The sequence below is a fragment of the Raphanus sativus genome, chromosome 1 (assembly GCF_000801105.2).
Source record: "Raphanus sativus cultivar WK10039 chromosome 1, ASM80110v3, whole genome shotgun sequence".
Lineage (NCBI taxonomy): Eukaryota > Viridiplantae > Streptophyta > Magnoliopsida > Brassicales > Brassicaceae > Raphanus > Raphanus sativus.
In genome coordinates, this window is record NC_079511.1 from 1,451,215 (window position 1) to 1,468,716 (window position 17,502).

The 17,502-nt window shown below is 38.7% G+C and overlaps 4 protein-coding genes across 4 annotated transcripts; 2 read left to right on the forward strand and 2 right to left on the reverse strand.

Annotated features, from left to right (window-relative positions):
* Positions 1-4,665: 4,665 nt before the first annotated feature.
* Positions 4,666-5,785, reverse strand: LOC108842432 (exopolygalacturonase clone GBGE184-like). The gene is made up of 3 exons (XM_018615345.2): positions 5,651-5,785; positions 5,263-5,565; positions 4,666-5,187 (listed from the first exon to the last, which is right to left on the reverse strand). The coding sequence occupies exons 1-3, from the start codon at positions 5,783-5,785 to the stop codon at positions 4,666-4,668; spliced, it is 960 nt and encodes a 319-aa protein (XP_018470847.2).
* A 1,338-nt stretch (positions 5,786-7,123) lies between these two features.
* Positions 7,124-8,993, reverse strand: LOC108854505 (exopolygalacturonase clone GBGE184-like). The gene is made up of 4 exons (XM_018628082.2): positions 8,728-8,993; positions 8,339-8,641; positions 7,760-8,263; positions 7,124-7,655 (listed from the first exon to the last, which is right to left on the reverse strand). Exons 1-4 carry the CDS (start codon positions 8,923-8,925, stop codon positions 7,404-7,406), a joined length of 1,257 nt encoding a protein of 418 aa, XP_018483584.1. The 5' UTR covers positions 8,926-8,993; the 3' UTR covers positions 7,124-7,403.
* A 4,788-nt stretch (positions 8,994-13,781) lies between these two features.
* On the forward strand, positions 13,782-16,958 carry LOC108862850 (probable pectinesterase/pectinesterase inhibitor 7). The gene is made up of 2 exons (XM_018637112.2): positions 13,782-15,013; positions 15,315-16,958. Exons 1-2 carry the CDS (start codon positions 13,975-13,977, stop codon positions 16,007-16,009), a joined length of 1,734 nt encoding a protein of 577 aa, XP_018492614.1. The 5' UTR covers positions 13,782-13,974; the 3' UTR covers positions 16,010-16,958.
* Positions 16,278-16,958, forward strand: LOC108855116 (uncharacterized). Its single transcript, XM_018628844.2, has one exon. It carries the CDS (start codon positions 16,376-16,378, stop codon positions 16,820-16,822), a length of 447 nt encoding a protein of 148 aa, XP_018484346.1. The 5' UTR covers positions 16,278-16,375; the 3' UTR covers positions 16,823-16,958.
* Positions 16,959-17,502: the final 544 nt, after the last annotated feature.

Sequence of the window (17,502 nt, forward strand, 5' to 3'; positions counted from 1 at the left end):
TTCTTTTGTTGCTTCTACTAATGCCATATACTCGGCCTCCGTTGTGGACAGAGCAACAATGTGTTGAAGACCTGAGCGCCAGCTCACGGTGTTGCCTCCAACCTGAAAAATGTAACCAGTAATCGAACGCCTTCGATCCAGGTCAGATGCGTAATCACTATCACAGAAACCCTTTACTTCCAGCTTCTCTTCTTTCTTGAACGTTAACACTAACTCAAAGGTACCTCTGATATATCTCATAAGCCATTTGACAGCATTCCAGTGCTCTTCTCCAGGTGCACTCATGAATCTGCTGACGAGACCAACAGCATACGCAATGTCTGGGCGACTTCCAATCATGGCGTACATGAGACTTCCAACAGCATTTGAGTAAGGTACACTCTCCATTACCCTTTGTATCTCAGACCTTTCTTTAGCTTTAGTACTAGATAGTTTAAAATGAGAACCCATAGGTGTAGAAACGGGTTTAGATTCTTCCATCATAAAGTTTCTTAACACCTTTGCAAGATAGCTTCCTTGAGATAGAGTTAAGATGCCCTTCTCTCTGTCTCTGTGAATATCCAATCCCAGAATTCTTCTTGCTGGTCCCAAATCCTTCATTTCAAACTCGCTGCTTAGTAATTCCTTTAGCTTTTGAACCTCCTTCTTATCCTTTGCAGCCACCAACATATCGTCCACATATAGGAGCAAATAGATCAAATTTCCTTCACCGTAGTCCTTGTAGTAAGCACAATGATCATAGGCACTTCTCACAAAATCTTGAGACTTCATGAACTCATCAAATCTACGGTTCCATTGTCTGGGGGACTGCTTCAAGCCGTAGATAGATTTCTTGAGTAAGCACACTTTATCCCCTTTCTTGTATCCTTCAGGTTGTTCCATTAGGATTCGTTCCTCTAGATTTCCATGTAAAAACGCTGTTTTTACATCTAGTTGTTCTAACTCAAAATCATGATGAACAACTAGTGATAAGAGAAGCCTTATGGTAACATGCTTGACCACTGGAGAAAATACTTCGTTGTAGTCAACTCCTTCGACTTGGGAGTAGCCTTTTGCCACCACTCGCCCTTTGAATCTTCTCCCTTCACCACCAGGAACACCAGGTTTTATTTTATAGATCCACTTGCACCCTATAGTTCTTTCTCCTTTAGGACGATCAATTAGTATCCAAGTTCCATTTCTTTCTAGAGAATCCATTTCCTCATCAGATGCACGTCTCCACATTTTCCCATGCCTACTACGTATGGCTTCACCAAATGTGAGAGGTTCATCTTCTTCAACTACTTCAGACATCATTAGAGCATAGGCTGGAACATCTGCATCATCGAACCTGCTTGGAGCTTTTATGGTTCTTTTCTTCCTGTCACGAGCCAGCATGTAGTCCCTGAGATCTTTAGGTGACTCTTCTTTATCTGATTCGCTTTCTGAATCCCCTTCTTTGTCATTTCTGGAAGAAACTCCACCTCCAGATGATGACCCTGAAGTTTCTTCATTTTCTTTATCCTCAGGAAGTACAAACGTTACAGACTTCTTGCTCTTCTCCACCTGAGTCGTAACTTTTGTAGGCTTCTCGATGTCTTTGAATACAACTTCCTCTCTGAAAGAAACGTTCCTGCTTATGATAATCTTTTCATCATCAAGACTCCAAATCCTGTACCCCTTAACACCTTGCGGATATCCAATAAAGACACCTTTCTTTGCTCTGGGCTTCAACTTCCCCTGGTCCACGTGATAGAATACCAAACACCCAAATCTCCTCATGTGTTCATACTCAGGAGCACGTCCTGACCAAACTTCCTCAGGTACTTTTAGGTTTAGAGGTATAGAGGGTGTTCTGTTGATCATGTAGACAACAGTGGAAGAGGTCTCTGCCCAGAAATCTTCACTTAAACCAGTCTCACTTAGCAAACTCCTCACCTTTTCAAGAATGGTTCTATTCAACCTCTCAGCCACCCCGTTCTGCTGAGGGGTGTAGGGACACGTCTTGTGTCTTAGAATACCCTTCGTCTTACAGAAATCATCAAACGTTTTATTGCAGTATTCTAACCCATTGTCGGTCCTTAGTGCTTTGAGAGACTTCCCACTTTGATTCTCCACCAAAGCTAACCACTCTATGAACTTTGAGAATGCTTCATCTTTAGTCTTTAAGAAATAAATCCACACCTTCCGAGAATAGTCATCTACAAATGTTATGTAGTACTGACACTTTGACATGCTAGGAGTAACATTTGGAGATCCCCATAGATCTGAGTGTACATACGCTAAGGGTTCTTCTGAGTTGTGTTTGCCAGTTTTGAATGACAGCTTATGAAACTTTCCTAACACGCAATGTTCACATTTTTCTTTTTCAGATATCTCAACTCCTTGAAGGAACCCAGACTTCACTAAGCACTTCAATCCTTTGACGCTTATATGACCGAGTCGACTGTGCCATAGTGAAGTAGTATCCAGAGTGGCTTCAGCTGAGTTAGATTCTTCTTTCACCGGAGTACCATCAAGAAAATATAAGGTATCCTTGTAATCTGCAGCTATTACTTCTCTCTCACCTTTGAATACTTTTAATCTGAAATTTCTTGATTGAAACCAGCATCCAAGAGTTTCCAGCTGACCGAGAGAGATTAGATTTCTCCTAGCCGTTTCAGAGTACCGAACCCCCGTCAACACTACCACGGACTTGTCATGATTGACAATCTTTATTTTCCCAATTGCGGTGATCTCACAGTAAGTGTCATTTCCCATCAAGATCTTCCCACCATTTGTTTCTTCTAAGTCAAACATTAGATCCTTGCGGAATGTCATATGGTAGGAACAACCTGAGTCCAAAACCCAACCTTCTCTGTTGAATTGACTAGACGCAGTCAGCATGACTGGTTCATCGTCATAAGCCTTTCCTACACTAGCTTCCCCTTTAACAGAGCTTCCTTGATTTCCTCTCTTAGGGCAGTCCTTCTTGAAATGACCTTCAGCTCCACAAGTCCAACATACACGCTTTGTTGTTTTTGGTCTTGACTTGCTTCTGCTGCTTGACTTACCCTTTGAGTTGTTTTTCTTGTCAGGTCGTCCTCTTGACTGAACGAATAGACCCTCACCAGCTTTTTCAGAAGACGTACTGCCTCCCTTTGCCTTCATATCAAGCTCAATAGAGTAAGCAGCTCTTGTTATCTCCTTGAGCGATATGGTGTCTTGATCTCTTCCGTATTTCAACGTGTGTACCAAAGGTTCAAACCTGCTTGGTAAACTGTTTAGAAGGATCACAGCCTGATCTTCTTCACTTAACTCCACGTCGAGACTTGCAAGATCAGACACGAGCTTCGTGAAGACGTCCAAGTTCTTATCCAGGTTCTTATCCTCCTCCATCTTATAGCTGTAGAACCTTTGCTTAAGATAGAATCTGTTAGGTAGAGACTTGATTTGGTAGGTGGACTCTAGTGCAGTCCACATTTCCAGAGCAGTCTTTGACTTAATGACTTTACGCAGCACCATGTCACTTAAGCTCATGCTCAGTAGGTTTCTCACCCGCCTATCCTTGTCTAGTCTCTTAGGATCATCACCGCCCTTTGAACCCGAGCCGTCTTCATCAACTGTCTTTCCTTTAGGATCAGCTTCTTCTGGTTGTAGGACAGAGTCCAAACCTAGAATCTCAAGCTGAGCCAACACCTTATGTTTCCACAAGGCAAAATCACCCTCTCCATCGAACTTTTCAACCTCAAACCTCCCCAACGTAGGCTCCATGACTCGCAACCCCAGATCTGATCAGAACCTGTCACCACGAATACAAAGAAAACCAACACCGCAGAGAGAAAACCACCAGAAAACCCACAGAAAACCACTGCTACGAACACTCAAGAAATCCAGATAACCAGAAAACCCGATGATCAACAGACCACCAATAGAGAAAATCACACAGATGTTCAGATCTGAAACTGATGGCCTTTAACGCAGATCTGATCAGTGAGAGATTCCTCAGCTAGATCAGATCTTATTAGTTAATAACCGAACCACCACAGATCTGAAACTCCCTGAACCAGTAACCTGGCTCTGATACCACTTGTAGTGATTCAAACCGTTTACTTAGTTCAATCTAACTCATCTTTAGGTTCGTTATTAACTTGTAGTTTCTATGTTTGTGTGTTGTTTGTTTTGCAGGTAATAAAACGACACAGAGAGTTTAGAGTTCCCAAGGGTGTTAACTAACCCAAGGTACGTCTCGAGAGCAAAGATACAAGATGGAACCGAGCTCTATCACTCACCAAGCTCACGTCACTCACCAATACAATCGTCACACACTCAGAGGTTCAAACGCGATCAGTAACCAAGAGAAGAAACCCAAAACCCTGTGTTTCCCAACCCTCTCTCTCTCTCTCGCTAGCCTAGAACTCTCTATGACGATAAGGTTTGCTCCATCTTGTTTTTGGCTTATCTTTGCTCTTTATATACTCTGCTTTATCAGGTAGATTCGCTGACAGATTTCTTCTTTACCTCTGACAGCTCACCGAATCTCCAACAACCTTGCACCAAGTTGTTTCTCCTCTTGACCGTTGCTCTGCTACACGACAAGTGAAGCTGACTGATCAAAACGCAGAGTATCACTTAACTGAATTGCTGAGCTGCTAACTCTTCTACTGGGCCTCCACTGAAACCGTCTCAGCCCAAACCATAGCAGACTCAACCAGTTAAGCCCGGTAAGTTCAACCACACGTGACATTGGTCAATGATGATTGGGTTCTTGACGTTTTCCATGATAATATCTTCGAAATGAATGTCAATAGCCTTGCTTGGTGACGAACCACCCCAACTCTTGATTCTAAGACCATTGTCGGTATTTCTCATTGTGCAGTTCCTAAAGTGAATGCCGCTAACGTCCTCCTCGTTGGGGTACTTACCGAGACTACCAACACTTAGGCCGTGTCCAGGACCACAAATCACACGTTCGACGGTTACATTGTTGGAACCACGACCGACTGAAACACAATCGTCTCCTGTCCCTATGAAACTGTCGAGGATCTTAACGTTATCGGCATTGCTCAAATGGATACCGTCAGTGTTGGGACTTTCGGCAGGGGCGATAATCTTAATGTTGTGGATGTTGACATTCACGGTTTTCACCAAGAACATGTGGAAGGCCTTTGCGTTGACCGAGCTAATACCACTGACTTCAAGATTTACTATGTTTCTGAATTTTAGAGACTGCATGTATACATGTGATTAGTACACAACATATTAATACTTGGATGATATATGTGTACATTAACTAATTATTACCGTTGGGGGAAGATTGCATTTAAACTTTTTGCCACAACCATCTGTTGCCCATACGGCTTCACCTCTGCCGTGAATTGTGCCAGGTCCGGTGAGGTGGACATTGTCGACACGCTCGAATAAGATCCATTCAGGGGTTGCGAATCCGCTTGTTGTAGCACTGATCGTGCCTTGAACGTTGACGGTCACGTGGCTCTTGCATGGACCAGCGAAAATAATTGGACCAGCCAAGAAATTTCCTCTAGGGACTAGTAGCGTTGCTGGTACAGGACTTGCACACACTTGGATCCATGCTTTCAAAAACGCCTGCATATTTGAATGTCTATATTAGAAAAGTTCCCAATTACACAAATACCAGTAATAATTACAAAAAGAATCTATGAAATCTTACCTTGAAAGTATTGGTGCGGCCATCTCCCACTGCTCCAAAGTGAGTTATATCAAAGACGGTGGGGTTGCCGGTAAGTTCACGGCCGCCTCCGAGATATTCACCATTGGCCACGCAAGAACCAAATACCAAGGCCATTATAATTAATGAACCAATATTATTGTTATTTGCCTTAGCGGCCAACGTTCTTGCGCTAGCCATGGAGATATACCTTTTATTTTATTTTTGGTTTTTTGTACTTTTAAACAAGCATTCACAAATTTAAAAGTGATTTGATCATAGGAGGATTCAAGATGCTATATAGGTTCATGGGTATGCTATTTTTGGATTCAAATCTATTTTTAAGATAATGGTTTTAAGGAAATGTATATCAGTGTGTGGTTTCATCTTCTTTTCCAAGAACAAGCTCATTATGGGCCTCATAAACAATACATGCTATTTTTTGGGTAATATTAAGGGTTGTTTTCGTTGAAATACTCAATTACACACGTACCTTACTCAACAAACACTATGAAGAAGCTGTAAATTTTTATTTATTAAAAAATCATAAAAATATATTTTCATAAGTATGCAATTATGCAAATGATTATCTTTTTATTAAGGTGAACTCTTATTAAATTATTATGACTTTAATCTAATGATAGTTTGGTTGGCTTTACATTGTACTCCCTCCGTTTCGATTTAGTTATCGCTCTGGAGCAAAATTTTTGTTTCAAAATAAGTGTCGTTTTAAGATTTCAATGCAAAATTTATTAACAAGATTCTTCAATTTATTTTTCTATTGGTTGAAATATGGTTAGGTGTATAGGTAATTGTGTTTTTATTTTGGGAATATACAAAATCATATGTTTTATTAATATGTGTGTATAAACCTAGAACGACAAGTAAACTGAAACAGAGGGAGTACAAATTAATCAAGAAGAAAACCTACTTGGCTATAAACTGTTCCTAATGATGAACGTTGGTAATAACTGGTATGATCGGCTAAAACTGCATAGCTTCAAAATATAGACGCAGATAAAAATTAAAATTGCCTTTATATAGGGGGATGTTAACAAAGTTTTTTTTTTTGAACTGCTTAAAAAGTGTTAACAAAGTTGCACTAATCGCTATACAACTTTTGTTTTATTAGTCAAACCAGTCACCACTTTTTATTTGTATCTGAAACAAATAGAAACCAAAGTTGCCTTTACACAGGGGATGTTAATTTGAATTTAAAACATTTAGGGGTTGTCAAATGAATGTAAGAGGGTGGATGAATTTTCGTTTTTTTACTCAGGTTTCCAGAGATATGATTGGTGTAAAATCAAAAGAACCGAGCAAAGATAATGGAAGAAGTTCTCGAGATGGATACATCGATAATCTCAGTTAGCGTGACCTTTTTATATTGCTTGTAGGTTAAATTTAAGAAAGAATGCGATTCAGGTAGGATAGAAGCTGATGGTTTTTTTTCACTTGTGTTCTTTTGAGCAGTGCTTATCAATAGAAAAAGTTTTTTATACGCAAAAGGATGTATACACTGACCAAATTTCTAACCGGAAACAACCAGCCGAAGGGTCTATTTATTATACATTACCCAAACTCAGAAAAAAAGTAAAAAAAAAAAGAACAAGTTAGGAAAAACAACATTATCAAAAGTCAAATATTCCAATTGTCATGTTGATAAATTTTCCAAACTAATCCACAAACAAAACAAATGTTTGTGGGAACTTTTGATTTTTTTTCTTCCTTTATTATATTATTTAGACCAAAAATATTATTTTGGACACAGAGGGAAGTTAACCTTTCCACCAAAGATAAGATTGACGTTATTACAAAGAGATCCGATCAAACCACCTGACGACGACTGGTGTCCTCCTACGTGGCCTACGAATTTTAGGTTCACATTGTCGACTCTGACTCCTTTACACGGTACCGATTTGCTGCACATGAACTGAACAAAATCTTTTGTAATTGTTGTTCCTCTCACGTTCTTGAACAACACATCGCTTATGGCAACTCTTGACTCCTGTAAACACACAAAATATATAGATTTTGGTAAGCTGCTGAACGGTGAAGATTTTAATATCAGTTTTAGTTATAAGATTTCCTCCAGTTTATATGTATACTTACTCCGCCTCTTGAACCATAGTTTTGGTCAATGATGATTGGGTTCTTGACGTTTTCCATGATAATATCTTCGAAATGAATGTCAATAGCCTTGCTTGGTGACGAACCACCCCAACTCTTGATTCTAAGACCATTGTCGGTATTTCTCATTGTGCAGTTCCTAAAGTGAATGCCGCTAACGTCCTCCTCGTTGGGGTACTTACCGAGACTACCAACACTTAGGCCGTGTCCAGGACCACAAATCACACGTTCGACGGTTACATTGTTGGAACCACGACCGACTGAAACACAATCGTCTCCTGTCCCTATGAAACTGTCGAGGATCTTAACGTTATCGGCATTGCTCAAATGGATACCATCAGTGTTGGGACTTTCGGCAGGGGCGATAATCTTAATGTTGTGGATGTTGACATTCACGGTTTTCACCAAGAACATGTGGAAGGCCTTTGCGTTGACCGAGCTAATACCACTGACTTCAAGATTTACTATGTTTCTGAATTTTAGAGACTGCATGTATACATGTGATTAGTACACAACATATTAATACTTGGATGATATATGTGTACATTAACTAATTATTACCGTTGGGGGAAGATTGCATTTAAACTTTTTGCCACAACCATCTGTTGCCCATACGGCTTCACCTCTGCCGTGAATTGTGCCAGGTCCGGTGAGGTGGACATTGTCGACACGCTCGAATAAGATCCATTCAGGGGTTGCGAATCCACTTGTTGTAGCACTGATCGTGCCTTGAACATTGACGGTCACGTGGCTCTTGCATGGACCAGCGAAAATAATTGGACCAGCCAAGAAATTTCCTTTAGGGACTAGTAGCGTTGCTGGTACAGGACTTGCACACACTTGGATCCATGCTTTCAAAAACGCCTGCATATTTGAATGTGTAATATTAGAAAAGTTCCAAATTACACAAATACTAGTAATAATTACAAAAAGAATCTAAGAAATCTTACCTTGAAAGTATTGGTGCGGCCATCTCCCACTGCTCCAAACTGAGTTATATCAAAGACGGTAGGGTTTCCGGTAAGTTCACGGCCGCCTCCGAGATATTCACCATTGGCCACGCAAGAACCAAATACCAAGGCCATTATAATTAATGAACCAATATTATTGTTATTTGCCTTAGCGGCCAACGTTCTTGTGTTAGCCATGGTGATATATCTTTTATTTTATTTTTGGTTTTTTGTACTTTTAAACAAGCATTCACAAATTTAAAAGTGATTTGATCATAGGAGGATTCAAGATGTTATATAGGTTCGTGGGTATGCTATTTTTGGATTCAAATCTATTTTTAAGATGATGGTTTTAAGGAAATGTATATCAGTGTGTGATTTCCTCTTCTTTTGCGGATGTTTGACCACCCAATGTTAGCTAATAACAATCTAATTTCACGGTAAGTTTTGCATATAAGCGAAAAACGAGCCTACTCCTATTTTTAACTTTTTTTTTTGTTAAATCTGTTGTCAACCGAAACAAAAAAAAGTTATAAGTTGTAATATTTTCAATATGAAATTCGACATCATAAGAATATATATAGAAACTTAGATTCTACCATTGAGGCTCCTACGCTAGCTTTCCAAACTACCGCAGCATCAAAGCTAAACATGTTGATTAAGTAGTTGGAAATGATCAGCAAAACTTACACCAAAAAAAAAGATCAGTAAAACTCAGTTAATTACCGATCTAAGATTGCAAGCAGTTACTAGCAAATGATCGGTATTCCCACATAAATTGATGGAATCATGTTTTATAACTTTGTAAATTCTTTATCTCATTCCGTGAAGTTTTCTATTATCCACCATTACATCATGTTTGCATTATATGGTCTTTACCAAAATATGCAGGTGGACTTGGTTTCCGGGACATTCAGATCTTCAATGATGCACTTCTTGCAAAAATTGGCTGGAGGCTAATTAAGGAACCCCAATCTCTTCTGGCTCGTGTTCTACTGGGGAAATAGGCGCACAACTCCTCCTTTATGGAATGTGATATTCCGAAATCTGCTTCTCACGGTTGGAGAAGCGTTATCGCAGGCAGGGAGATCTTGCGCAAAGGTATCAGTTGGGCTGTGGGGAATGGAGAGCAAATCAGTATATGGAGCTCCCCGTGGCTATCTTTCACATCTCCCTGCCAACCGATGGGTCCAGCAATTTACGAAAGCCACAATGGTATGGTCAGCGACCTGCTATGCCCTCTCACTATTAGTTGGATGTTGGAAAGATTCGGAAGCTACTCCCTCAGTATGAGGCAATTATTTTGCAGATAAAAACGAGCTCAACTCCGGTGAACGACACTCTGTTATGGCTTCCGGAGAAAAATGGATCGTACTCAACAAAGACTGGTTATGGAATGGGAATCACATCTCTCAAGATGCAAACCTCTACAGATCAACCGGTAAACTGGCTGAAGCATGTTTGGAATGTCAAGACGAGCCCAAAACTTAAAGATTTCTTGTGGCGAGTTGTAAAGAAGGCTATCCCGGTGAGCTCTAATCTTTGAGAGAAGAGGCGTCCCGAGCTTCAACTGCAAATCGTGTGGAGCCCATGAAGATGACCTCCATGTGTTTTTACACTGCCCAATCGCAGAGGAAGTGTGGAGTCTACTACCTGTGCGCCAACGACCTCTAAGCTCCCTGTCATCAGTCTCCGATTTACTTAAGCTCGGAGATACTTTCACTCCCCTGCCACCGACGGGTGTTGTCTGTCCATTATGGCCATGGGTGTGCTGGAACTTGTGGAAATCAAGAAATAAATTTGTTTTTGAAAACAGGAAGTTCACAGCACAGGAGATTGTTTTAAAAAGCATTAAAGATGCTAAGGAATGGAGTGAGGCTCAAGCTGGAAACAGAGCATTTACTTCCCACGAGGTCTCTCCAAGCTCAGCAACGACACGATCGTCTGTCCCTCCTCCGACTTTCCAACCAGGGGTTCTTGTCTGCAAAATTGACGCAGCTTGGGACTCAAACTCTGGAAAGTGTGGCATTGGTGGGATCTACAATGGGAGTCTGACCACCTCCTTACCCAACATCTCTGAAACACGCAGTCACGTTTCTTCAGCTCTTATGGCAGAAGCCATTGCTGTTCATCGCGCGGTAGCTCTTGCCGTATACTCAAACGTCTGATCTCTAGCGGTTCTGTCCGATTCTCAAACCTTGATCAAGCTATTGAAGAGGGGCGAGTGCCAACCTGAACTGTTCGGTATCATGTTTGATATCTATCACTTTGTTTCTCTTTTCGATGTTATTTCCTTTCATTTTATTTCCCGCACCTTTAATTCTGAGGCTGATTCAGTGGCGAAATCAGCTTTCGCTATGTCTGTAACAAACCCCCCGTGTGGTGGTTGAAACCTTTTAGTTTGGAATGAAGCTTTGTTTGATCAAAAAAAAAAAGAATCAACCGAGTCGTATATCTATATACTACCTTAGCGGAAGTACTAAATATATTAATGTCTTTAAACTTAGGATTAACCACAGTAACTTGAGTGACTAGTTACTTCTGGTGGCATTCTTTACACAGTTATTAACCGCGCAAATATATTAGACTCTGGAATAAATAGTAAAAAACGCGACTAGATATTAATGTTCTCGGACCGTTCTGCCTTGAGATGGTTCATGACAATTAATTTTAACTAGACCATGACCCGCCCGACCGGGCGGGTGTTTATTTTATTTTTTAATTTTTAATTTACAGTAAATGATGTATTTGTTAATAGTTACTTGTGATACATTAAGTTCTTTTTGAGTTTTTAGAAAACAATCAAATGTGTGAAAATATTATTTATTATATAAAGAAAGCTTAAAATGAACAATGATAGATTATATATGAAATATATAAATCAATTTAGTTAATTTAAAATACGTTGAAATAAATGACTTTGAGTCATATATAAATCAATTTAATCGGCTCATTGTTATTACATTTTTTGTTAGGGCTATAATGTTTTAGATCAAATTAAGTTGGTCTAGTGGCTCATGACCCCTCTCTTATTCTAACCGACAATTTTGTTTTGTAAGCGTTCGGTGTTTAGAAAAAAATTGTGAAGAATGAAAAAAGAAATATCTCGACTTCGGTGTTCTCCCATAGCGATGACGATTTCAAAACTCATTACTCGAAGGTCTAATGTTTTATCTTTGTGAATCTGATGTTTTTTCTTTACGAATCAAGGTATGGAGCAATTAAATCTCTTTTGAAATAATTGGTTTATTTTTCATTCTGTTTCAAAGTTGTATATTGTTTGCATGTCTAGTTACACCTAGTTAATTAATAAATGTCCATAACATTTATAAAGCAAATCAATTGTTTCCTAAAAAAAATGTAGTTAGCAAGAATATAGGCAATTGTCTCATTCTTAACCATTTACTTAATCTTGTATTTAATATTGAGTACTCTGCAAGTTCAGTTAAACAGATTTTATTGGGAAAAAACATATATAATTTATTATTTATTAGCTAAATATAGATAGTTAGCGAAAATCATGTCACTATATTAAAGTTAATTAATATTTGATATTGATTATAGATTTGATAGAGTAATAAAGATATTTTGTTTGTGTTTTAAAATGATTGATTTGGTTTGTTGTGAAAGCATAAGAAAAATCAATTTGATTTTTTTTTTTTTTGAGAAAGGTTAACAACAGTCGATTTGTGTAGTTGGTTGGAAGCGTAAACATAGATAAATATATATGTAGACCGGTAATATTTTACATAGATTAATGATTTACACTGATTTTTATACAGGTACATCTTAATGTTATATATGAGAAAAAGTTGAAACTATACATATAACATTAAGGTAGAAAATTTATTCATACGATAATTTTTTAGACTTATTGAGACCTAGCTCTATGTGAGGTGAATAAACATTGGTTTAGATGAAAAGAAAAATTCAATTTTATCTTGAAATTATTTTAATAGATAATGAAAGTTAAATTTTATTTTACGACAATAAATAATTTCAAAATTAATATCTTAGATTTTTTTTTATGATAACAAATATATAATTTCGAAATTTATTTAATATAAGAAAAGTTAAATTTTGTTTTAGGACAACACATTAACTAAACTGAAAAAGACAAGCAATAAAATAGAAACTATCTATAAAAAAATAAAGTGATAAAGACACATTTAATAAACTGGTTAAGACAAACATTTTTATAGAAAGTTTAATTAATATTCTCAGTGGCATATCATTGTAAATAACTTGAAAAACTAAGGGGCATTTTTAAAGTGTACTTCTCTTTTAATAATATAGATGTCTGACAAAAACTATGATAGTTTAATAGAAGTATTTAATTATAACACACGATTACTTATTGGTGGTTATGTAATCTATCCAGAACTGACTAATCATAATTACAGAGGCTTATAGTGAAGCTGATCGAGTCTCAACGGTTAGAATCACTAACTCTTTGAGGGCGTTAACAGATATAGGAACAACTGGATCGCTTCATTTGCATCGGTCGATTATATATTAAGCAGACCTAAATTACAATTACATAAGACTGGATGTGTTAACAATGCAAACATCTCGTCACTGATTTGTAACGTTGTTTCTAATCAAAGTGACGTTGAATATTGAATTTATGATGTACTACATTAAACAAAATCTATATGTAAGTGATTTATACATGTATGCAGAAATGAAAACAATTCGGAACCGCATAACCGCGACTTCGAAATCGCATTGCTCGGGGGAAACGAGAGTACGAACTACTTACTATCAGTAACACCAAAATCCCCCAAACAAATTAATCATCTAAATGCATACTCCTACAAATAAATATGTAAGTCGTATATTTTTATTGTGCTTATATATGTAATAGATTATATATTAAGATTCATATTGTGAACGAACACATGGTCTGTATTAACAGCGAAGCAAGTCTTTTCTTATAAAAGAAAAAAAAAAACTAAGCAAGTCTGAATCTGCTGACAAGAGTATCCGATGATTATTATATAATCTTGAAACAACCGACGCGTTTTAAGACTCCCGAACGAGTTGACTTAGAATATAATCGCATTTCAGTATTATATTATACATTGGCTATACCATAAGATTGAGATGAAAGCAAGAACATTAAACTTTATGGTAGTATTTAAAATGGACCCACCTCATCCTCGTTCATCACCAAGACACTCTATATAAACCACTTAACCTAAGCTTTCTATTCACATAAAAAAACTTTAAAAAATCCCTGTAACGATGGGATCTCCATTGCTCTTTCTCATAACACTATTATGCTTTATTCAGTCACTCTTTGTTGTTTCCCACAACCTATCAAAGTCTTCAACCATCTGCAAAACGACGCCGGATCCAAAATACTGCAAAACAGTTTTCCCACACAGTCAAGGCAACGTTCAGCAATATGGCCGTTTCTCAATCCGCAAATCGCTGTCACAATCACGTAAGTTCATCCGCACGGTCGATAGACACCTAAAACGCAACGCTCATGTATCTCCACCCGCCGTTACTAGAGCTCTCCAAGACTGCCGTTTCCTAGCCGGTCTAACCATGGATTATCTCCTAACGTCGTTTGAAACCGTCAACGACACGTCAGCATCCTTGAAAACGTTGTCATTTCCAAAGGCCGACGATGTCCAGACGCTTCTCTCCGCGGCGTTAACTAACGAGCAGACGTGCCTCGAGGGACTTACCACAGCCGCTTCGTCCTCCGCCACGTGGACGGTGCGCAACGGCGTGGCTCTGCCTCTCGTCAACGACACGAAGCTCTTCAGCGTCTCACTCGCTCTCTTCACTAAAGGATGGGTCCCAAAAAAGAAGAAACGAGCCGGGTTTGCTTGGGCTCACCCGAGATCCGGAACGTCCACTCACACCAAACCGTTCCGTCTGTTCAGAAACGGAGCCCTGCCGTTAAAAATGACGGAACGAACCAAAGCCGTTTACGAATCTCTCAGCAGGAGAAAACTGGCCGACGGTGATAGTAACGGTGACGGAGACGACGGAAGCATGGTTTTGATAAGCGATATCGTCACCGTGATTCAAGACGGAACGGGGAACTTCACCAACATCACGGCGGCCGTGGCGGCCGCTCCGAATAACACCGACGGGAGCGGCGGGTTCTTCTTGATTTACGTGACGGCGGGGATATACGAAGAATACGTTTCGATCGCGAAGAACAAAAGGTACGTGATGATGATCGGCGACGGGATAAATCAGACGGTGGTCACGGGGAACAGAAGCGTCGTCGACGGTTGGACAACTTTTAACTCGGCCACCTTTGGTACGTCAGACATCACATGTTATTAGTAATAATGTCTCGAGATCTCAAAGTAGTTCCCCCATAATATTTAATGCATCGAGTACGTCGACAGCTCCCTTTAATTATTGCATTTTCAACTATAGGTCAAAAAAGATAAAATTGAAAGTGGTGAAATAGGAGACAAGTTGCATTAATAACACTGAATGTGTACTAACAACCATTTCATAATTCATTTTTACTTTCTTTATTTATCTAGTGGCGAGATGAATACATAATATTTTTGGATCGATCGATAACAATATTTTTCACGCGAATTTTTCAGCTGTGACAGCACCGAACTTCGTTGCGGTGAACATGACTTTCCAGAACACGGCCGGACCGGAGAAGCACCAGGCGGTTGCGTTACGGAGTGGTGCAGATTTCTCAATCTTCTATAGTTGTAGTTTCGAGGCCTACCAAGATACGCTCTACACGCATTCTCTAAGACAGTTTTATAGAGAATGCGATGTCTATGGAACGGTCGATTTTATATTTGGAAACGCCGCTGTTGTGTTTCAGAATTGCAATCTATATCCGAGAAAACCGATGCCCAACCAGTTCAGCGCAATCACCGCACAAGGCCGGTCTGATCCGAACCAGAATACTGGTACGTCGATCCAAAACTGTACGATTAAACCAGCGGATGATCTTGTTTTTAGTAACTATACGGTTGAAACGTATTTGGGTCGACCGTGGAAGAATTATTCACGGACGGTTATCATGGAATCGTATATTGATGGTTTTGTCGAACCGGTTGGATGGAGAGAATGGAACGGCGATTTCGCATTGAGTACGTTATACTACGCTGAGTATAACAATATAGGACCTGGTTCAAACACTACAAACCGAGTGACATGGCCCGGTTATCACGTGATTAATTCGACTGATGCAGCTAATTTCACAGTCACTGGTTTATTTCTCGAAGATGATTGGATTTGGAAGACCGGAGTGCCTTACATCAGCGGTTTGATTTCATAATACTACATTTTTGTTACTTGCTCTTAGTTATTTCGTTTTTTAATTACTTAATTTAAAGAAAGAAACTGTATTCTTTGTGTTGGAATTGTAACAAACCGAAAACAAAGCTCAACGCCAAAGAAATGTAGAGCCTTGTAATGTAGCATAAATGCTAAAACATAAATCATTTAACATCAAATCTCGACCGTGCATTTCTTCATGGACCGATCAGAACGTCACTCAATCTATTAAGTAGTTCCCATGTTTTTTACTTATAAATAAAGCACATAGACATCCAAAACCAACTTGTAAAGAGATTGAAGAACACGACTTACACGACAAAACGAGACAAGAATCCAAGAGAGCACACGACGTTAATTAGAAAAAATGTCCATATTCTTCCTGTCACTCTTTCTTTTTGCCACTTCTTTGTATGTTTCCTGCACAAACCTAACAGCTTACGATGTTGTCCAAAAATACAAGTTACCACGAGGAATACTACCAGAAGGTGTCATTGACTACGACCTAAACCACAAAACTGGCTTTTTCAAAGTCTATTTCAACAACACGTGTCGGTTCCCAATCGAGGGATACAAGGTCAAGTACCAACCTATTGTCTCTGGCTTCATAAAAAACGGACGGATCAGTAGGCTGATGGGCGTAAGCGTCAAATTGCTTTACTTCTGGCTCAGCATCGGGGAGGTGACTAGTGACGGCCAGGAACTCGAACTCTCAGTTGGTGCTGCTTCGGAAGAATTCTCGGTGCATCATTTCGACAGGAGCCCACAGTGTGGTTGTGGGTTTTATTGTCGTGAGCTCAAATTTTCCTTCTAAAGCTAATGGGCCTCCAAGTTGTTATGAATAAAATAAATAAATAACCACTTTACCTAATAGATTAGACTAAAACTCGAGTGGTTTGTGGTGCTATGGATTGGTGAATGAATAAATTGCAGTACTAAAACTTTATCCATGTCAAACTGATGCAAAATTTCGAGCTTTTTACATATTTTATTAGATTATACTATTAAATTCTCAGCTATATATACATAATTTGATGATTATCTATTTTATAATTTAAATCAATAAAAATTCAATAAATTTAATTATTTTTTTAGAAAATAACAGTTAATTATTATTAAATCATAAAATATAAGTATATATTATTGAAACATTTTTTCTAAAAATAAATATATATCTTAATGAAACTGAAAGAGTATTAAATAACATATACTGCCATTTTATTGTTGTAAAACATTGATTACACGAATTCTCAGTTATGTTTAGATTAAAACATGATTGTTATGAAAAAAAAAAAAAAAAAAAAAAAACATGATTGTTATGTTTTTTTGTCAGTGATTGTTTTGTTGTTTTTCAGTCTGTTTTTAACTTTATGACCGCATGTTAATCACCTTGGTAATTATCCTAACAATCCAAAAGGACACCTCATGTTGTCTCCGGTGACATGTGTTCCGTTGTTTGGTAAGGACGGCGTCGTTTACTGGCATGTTTAGATA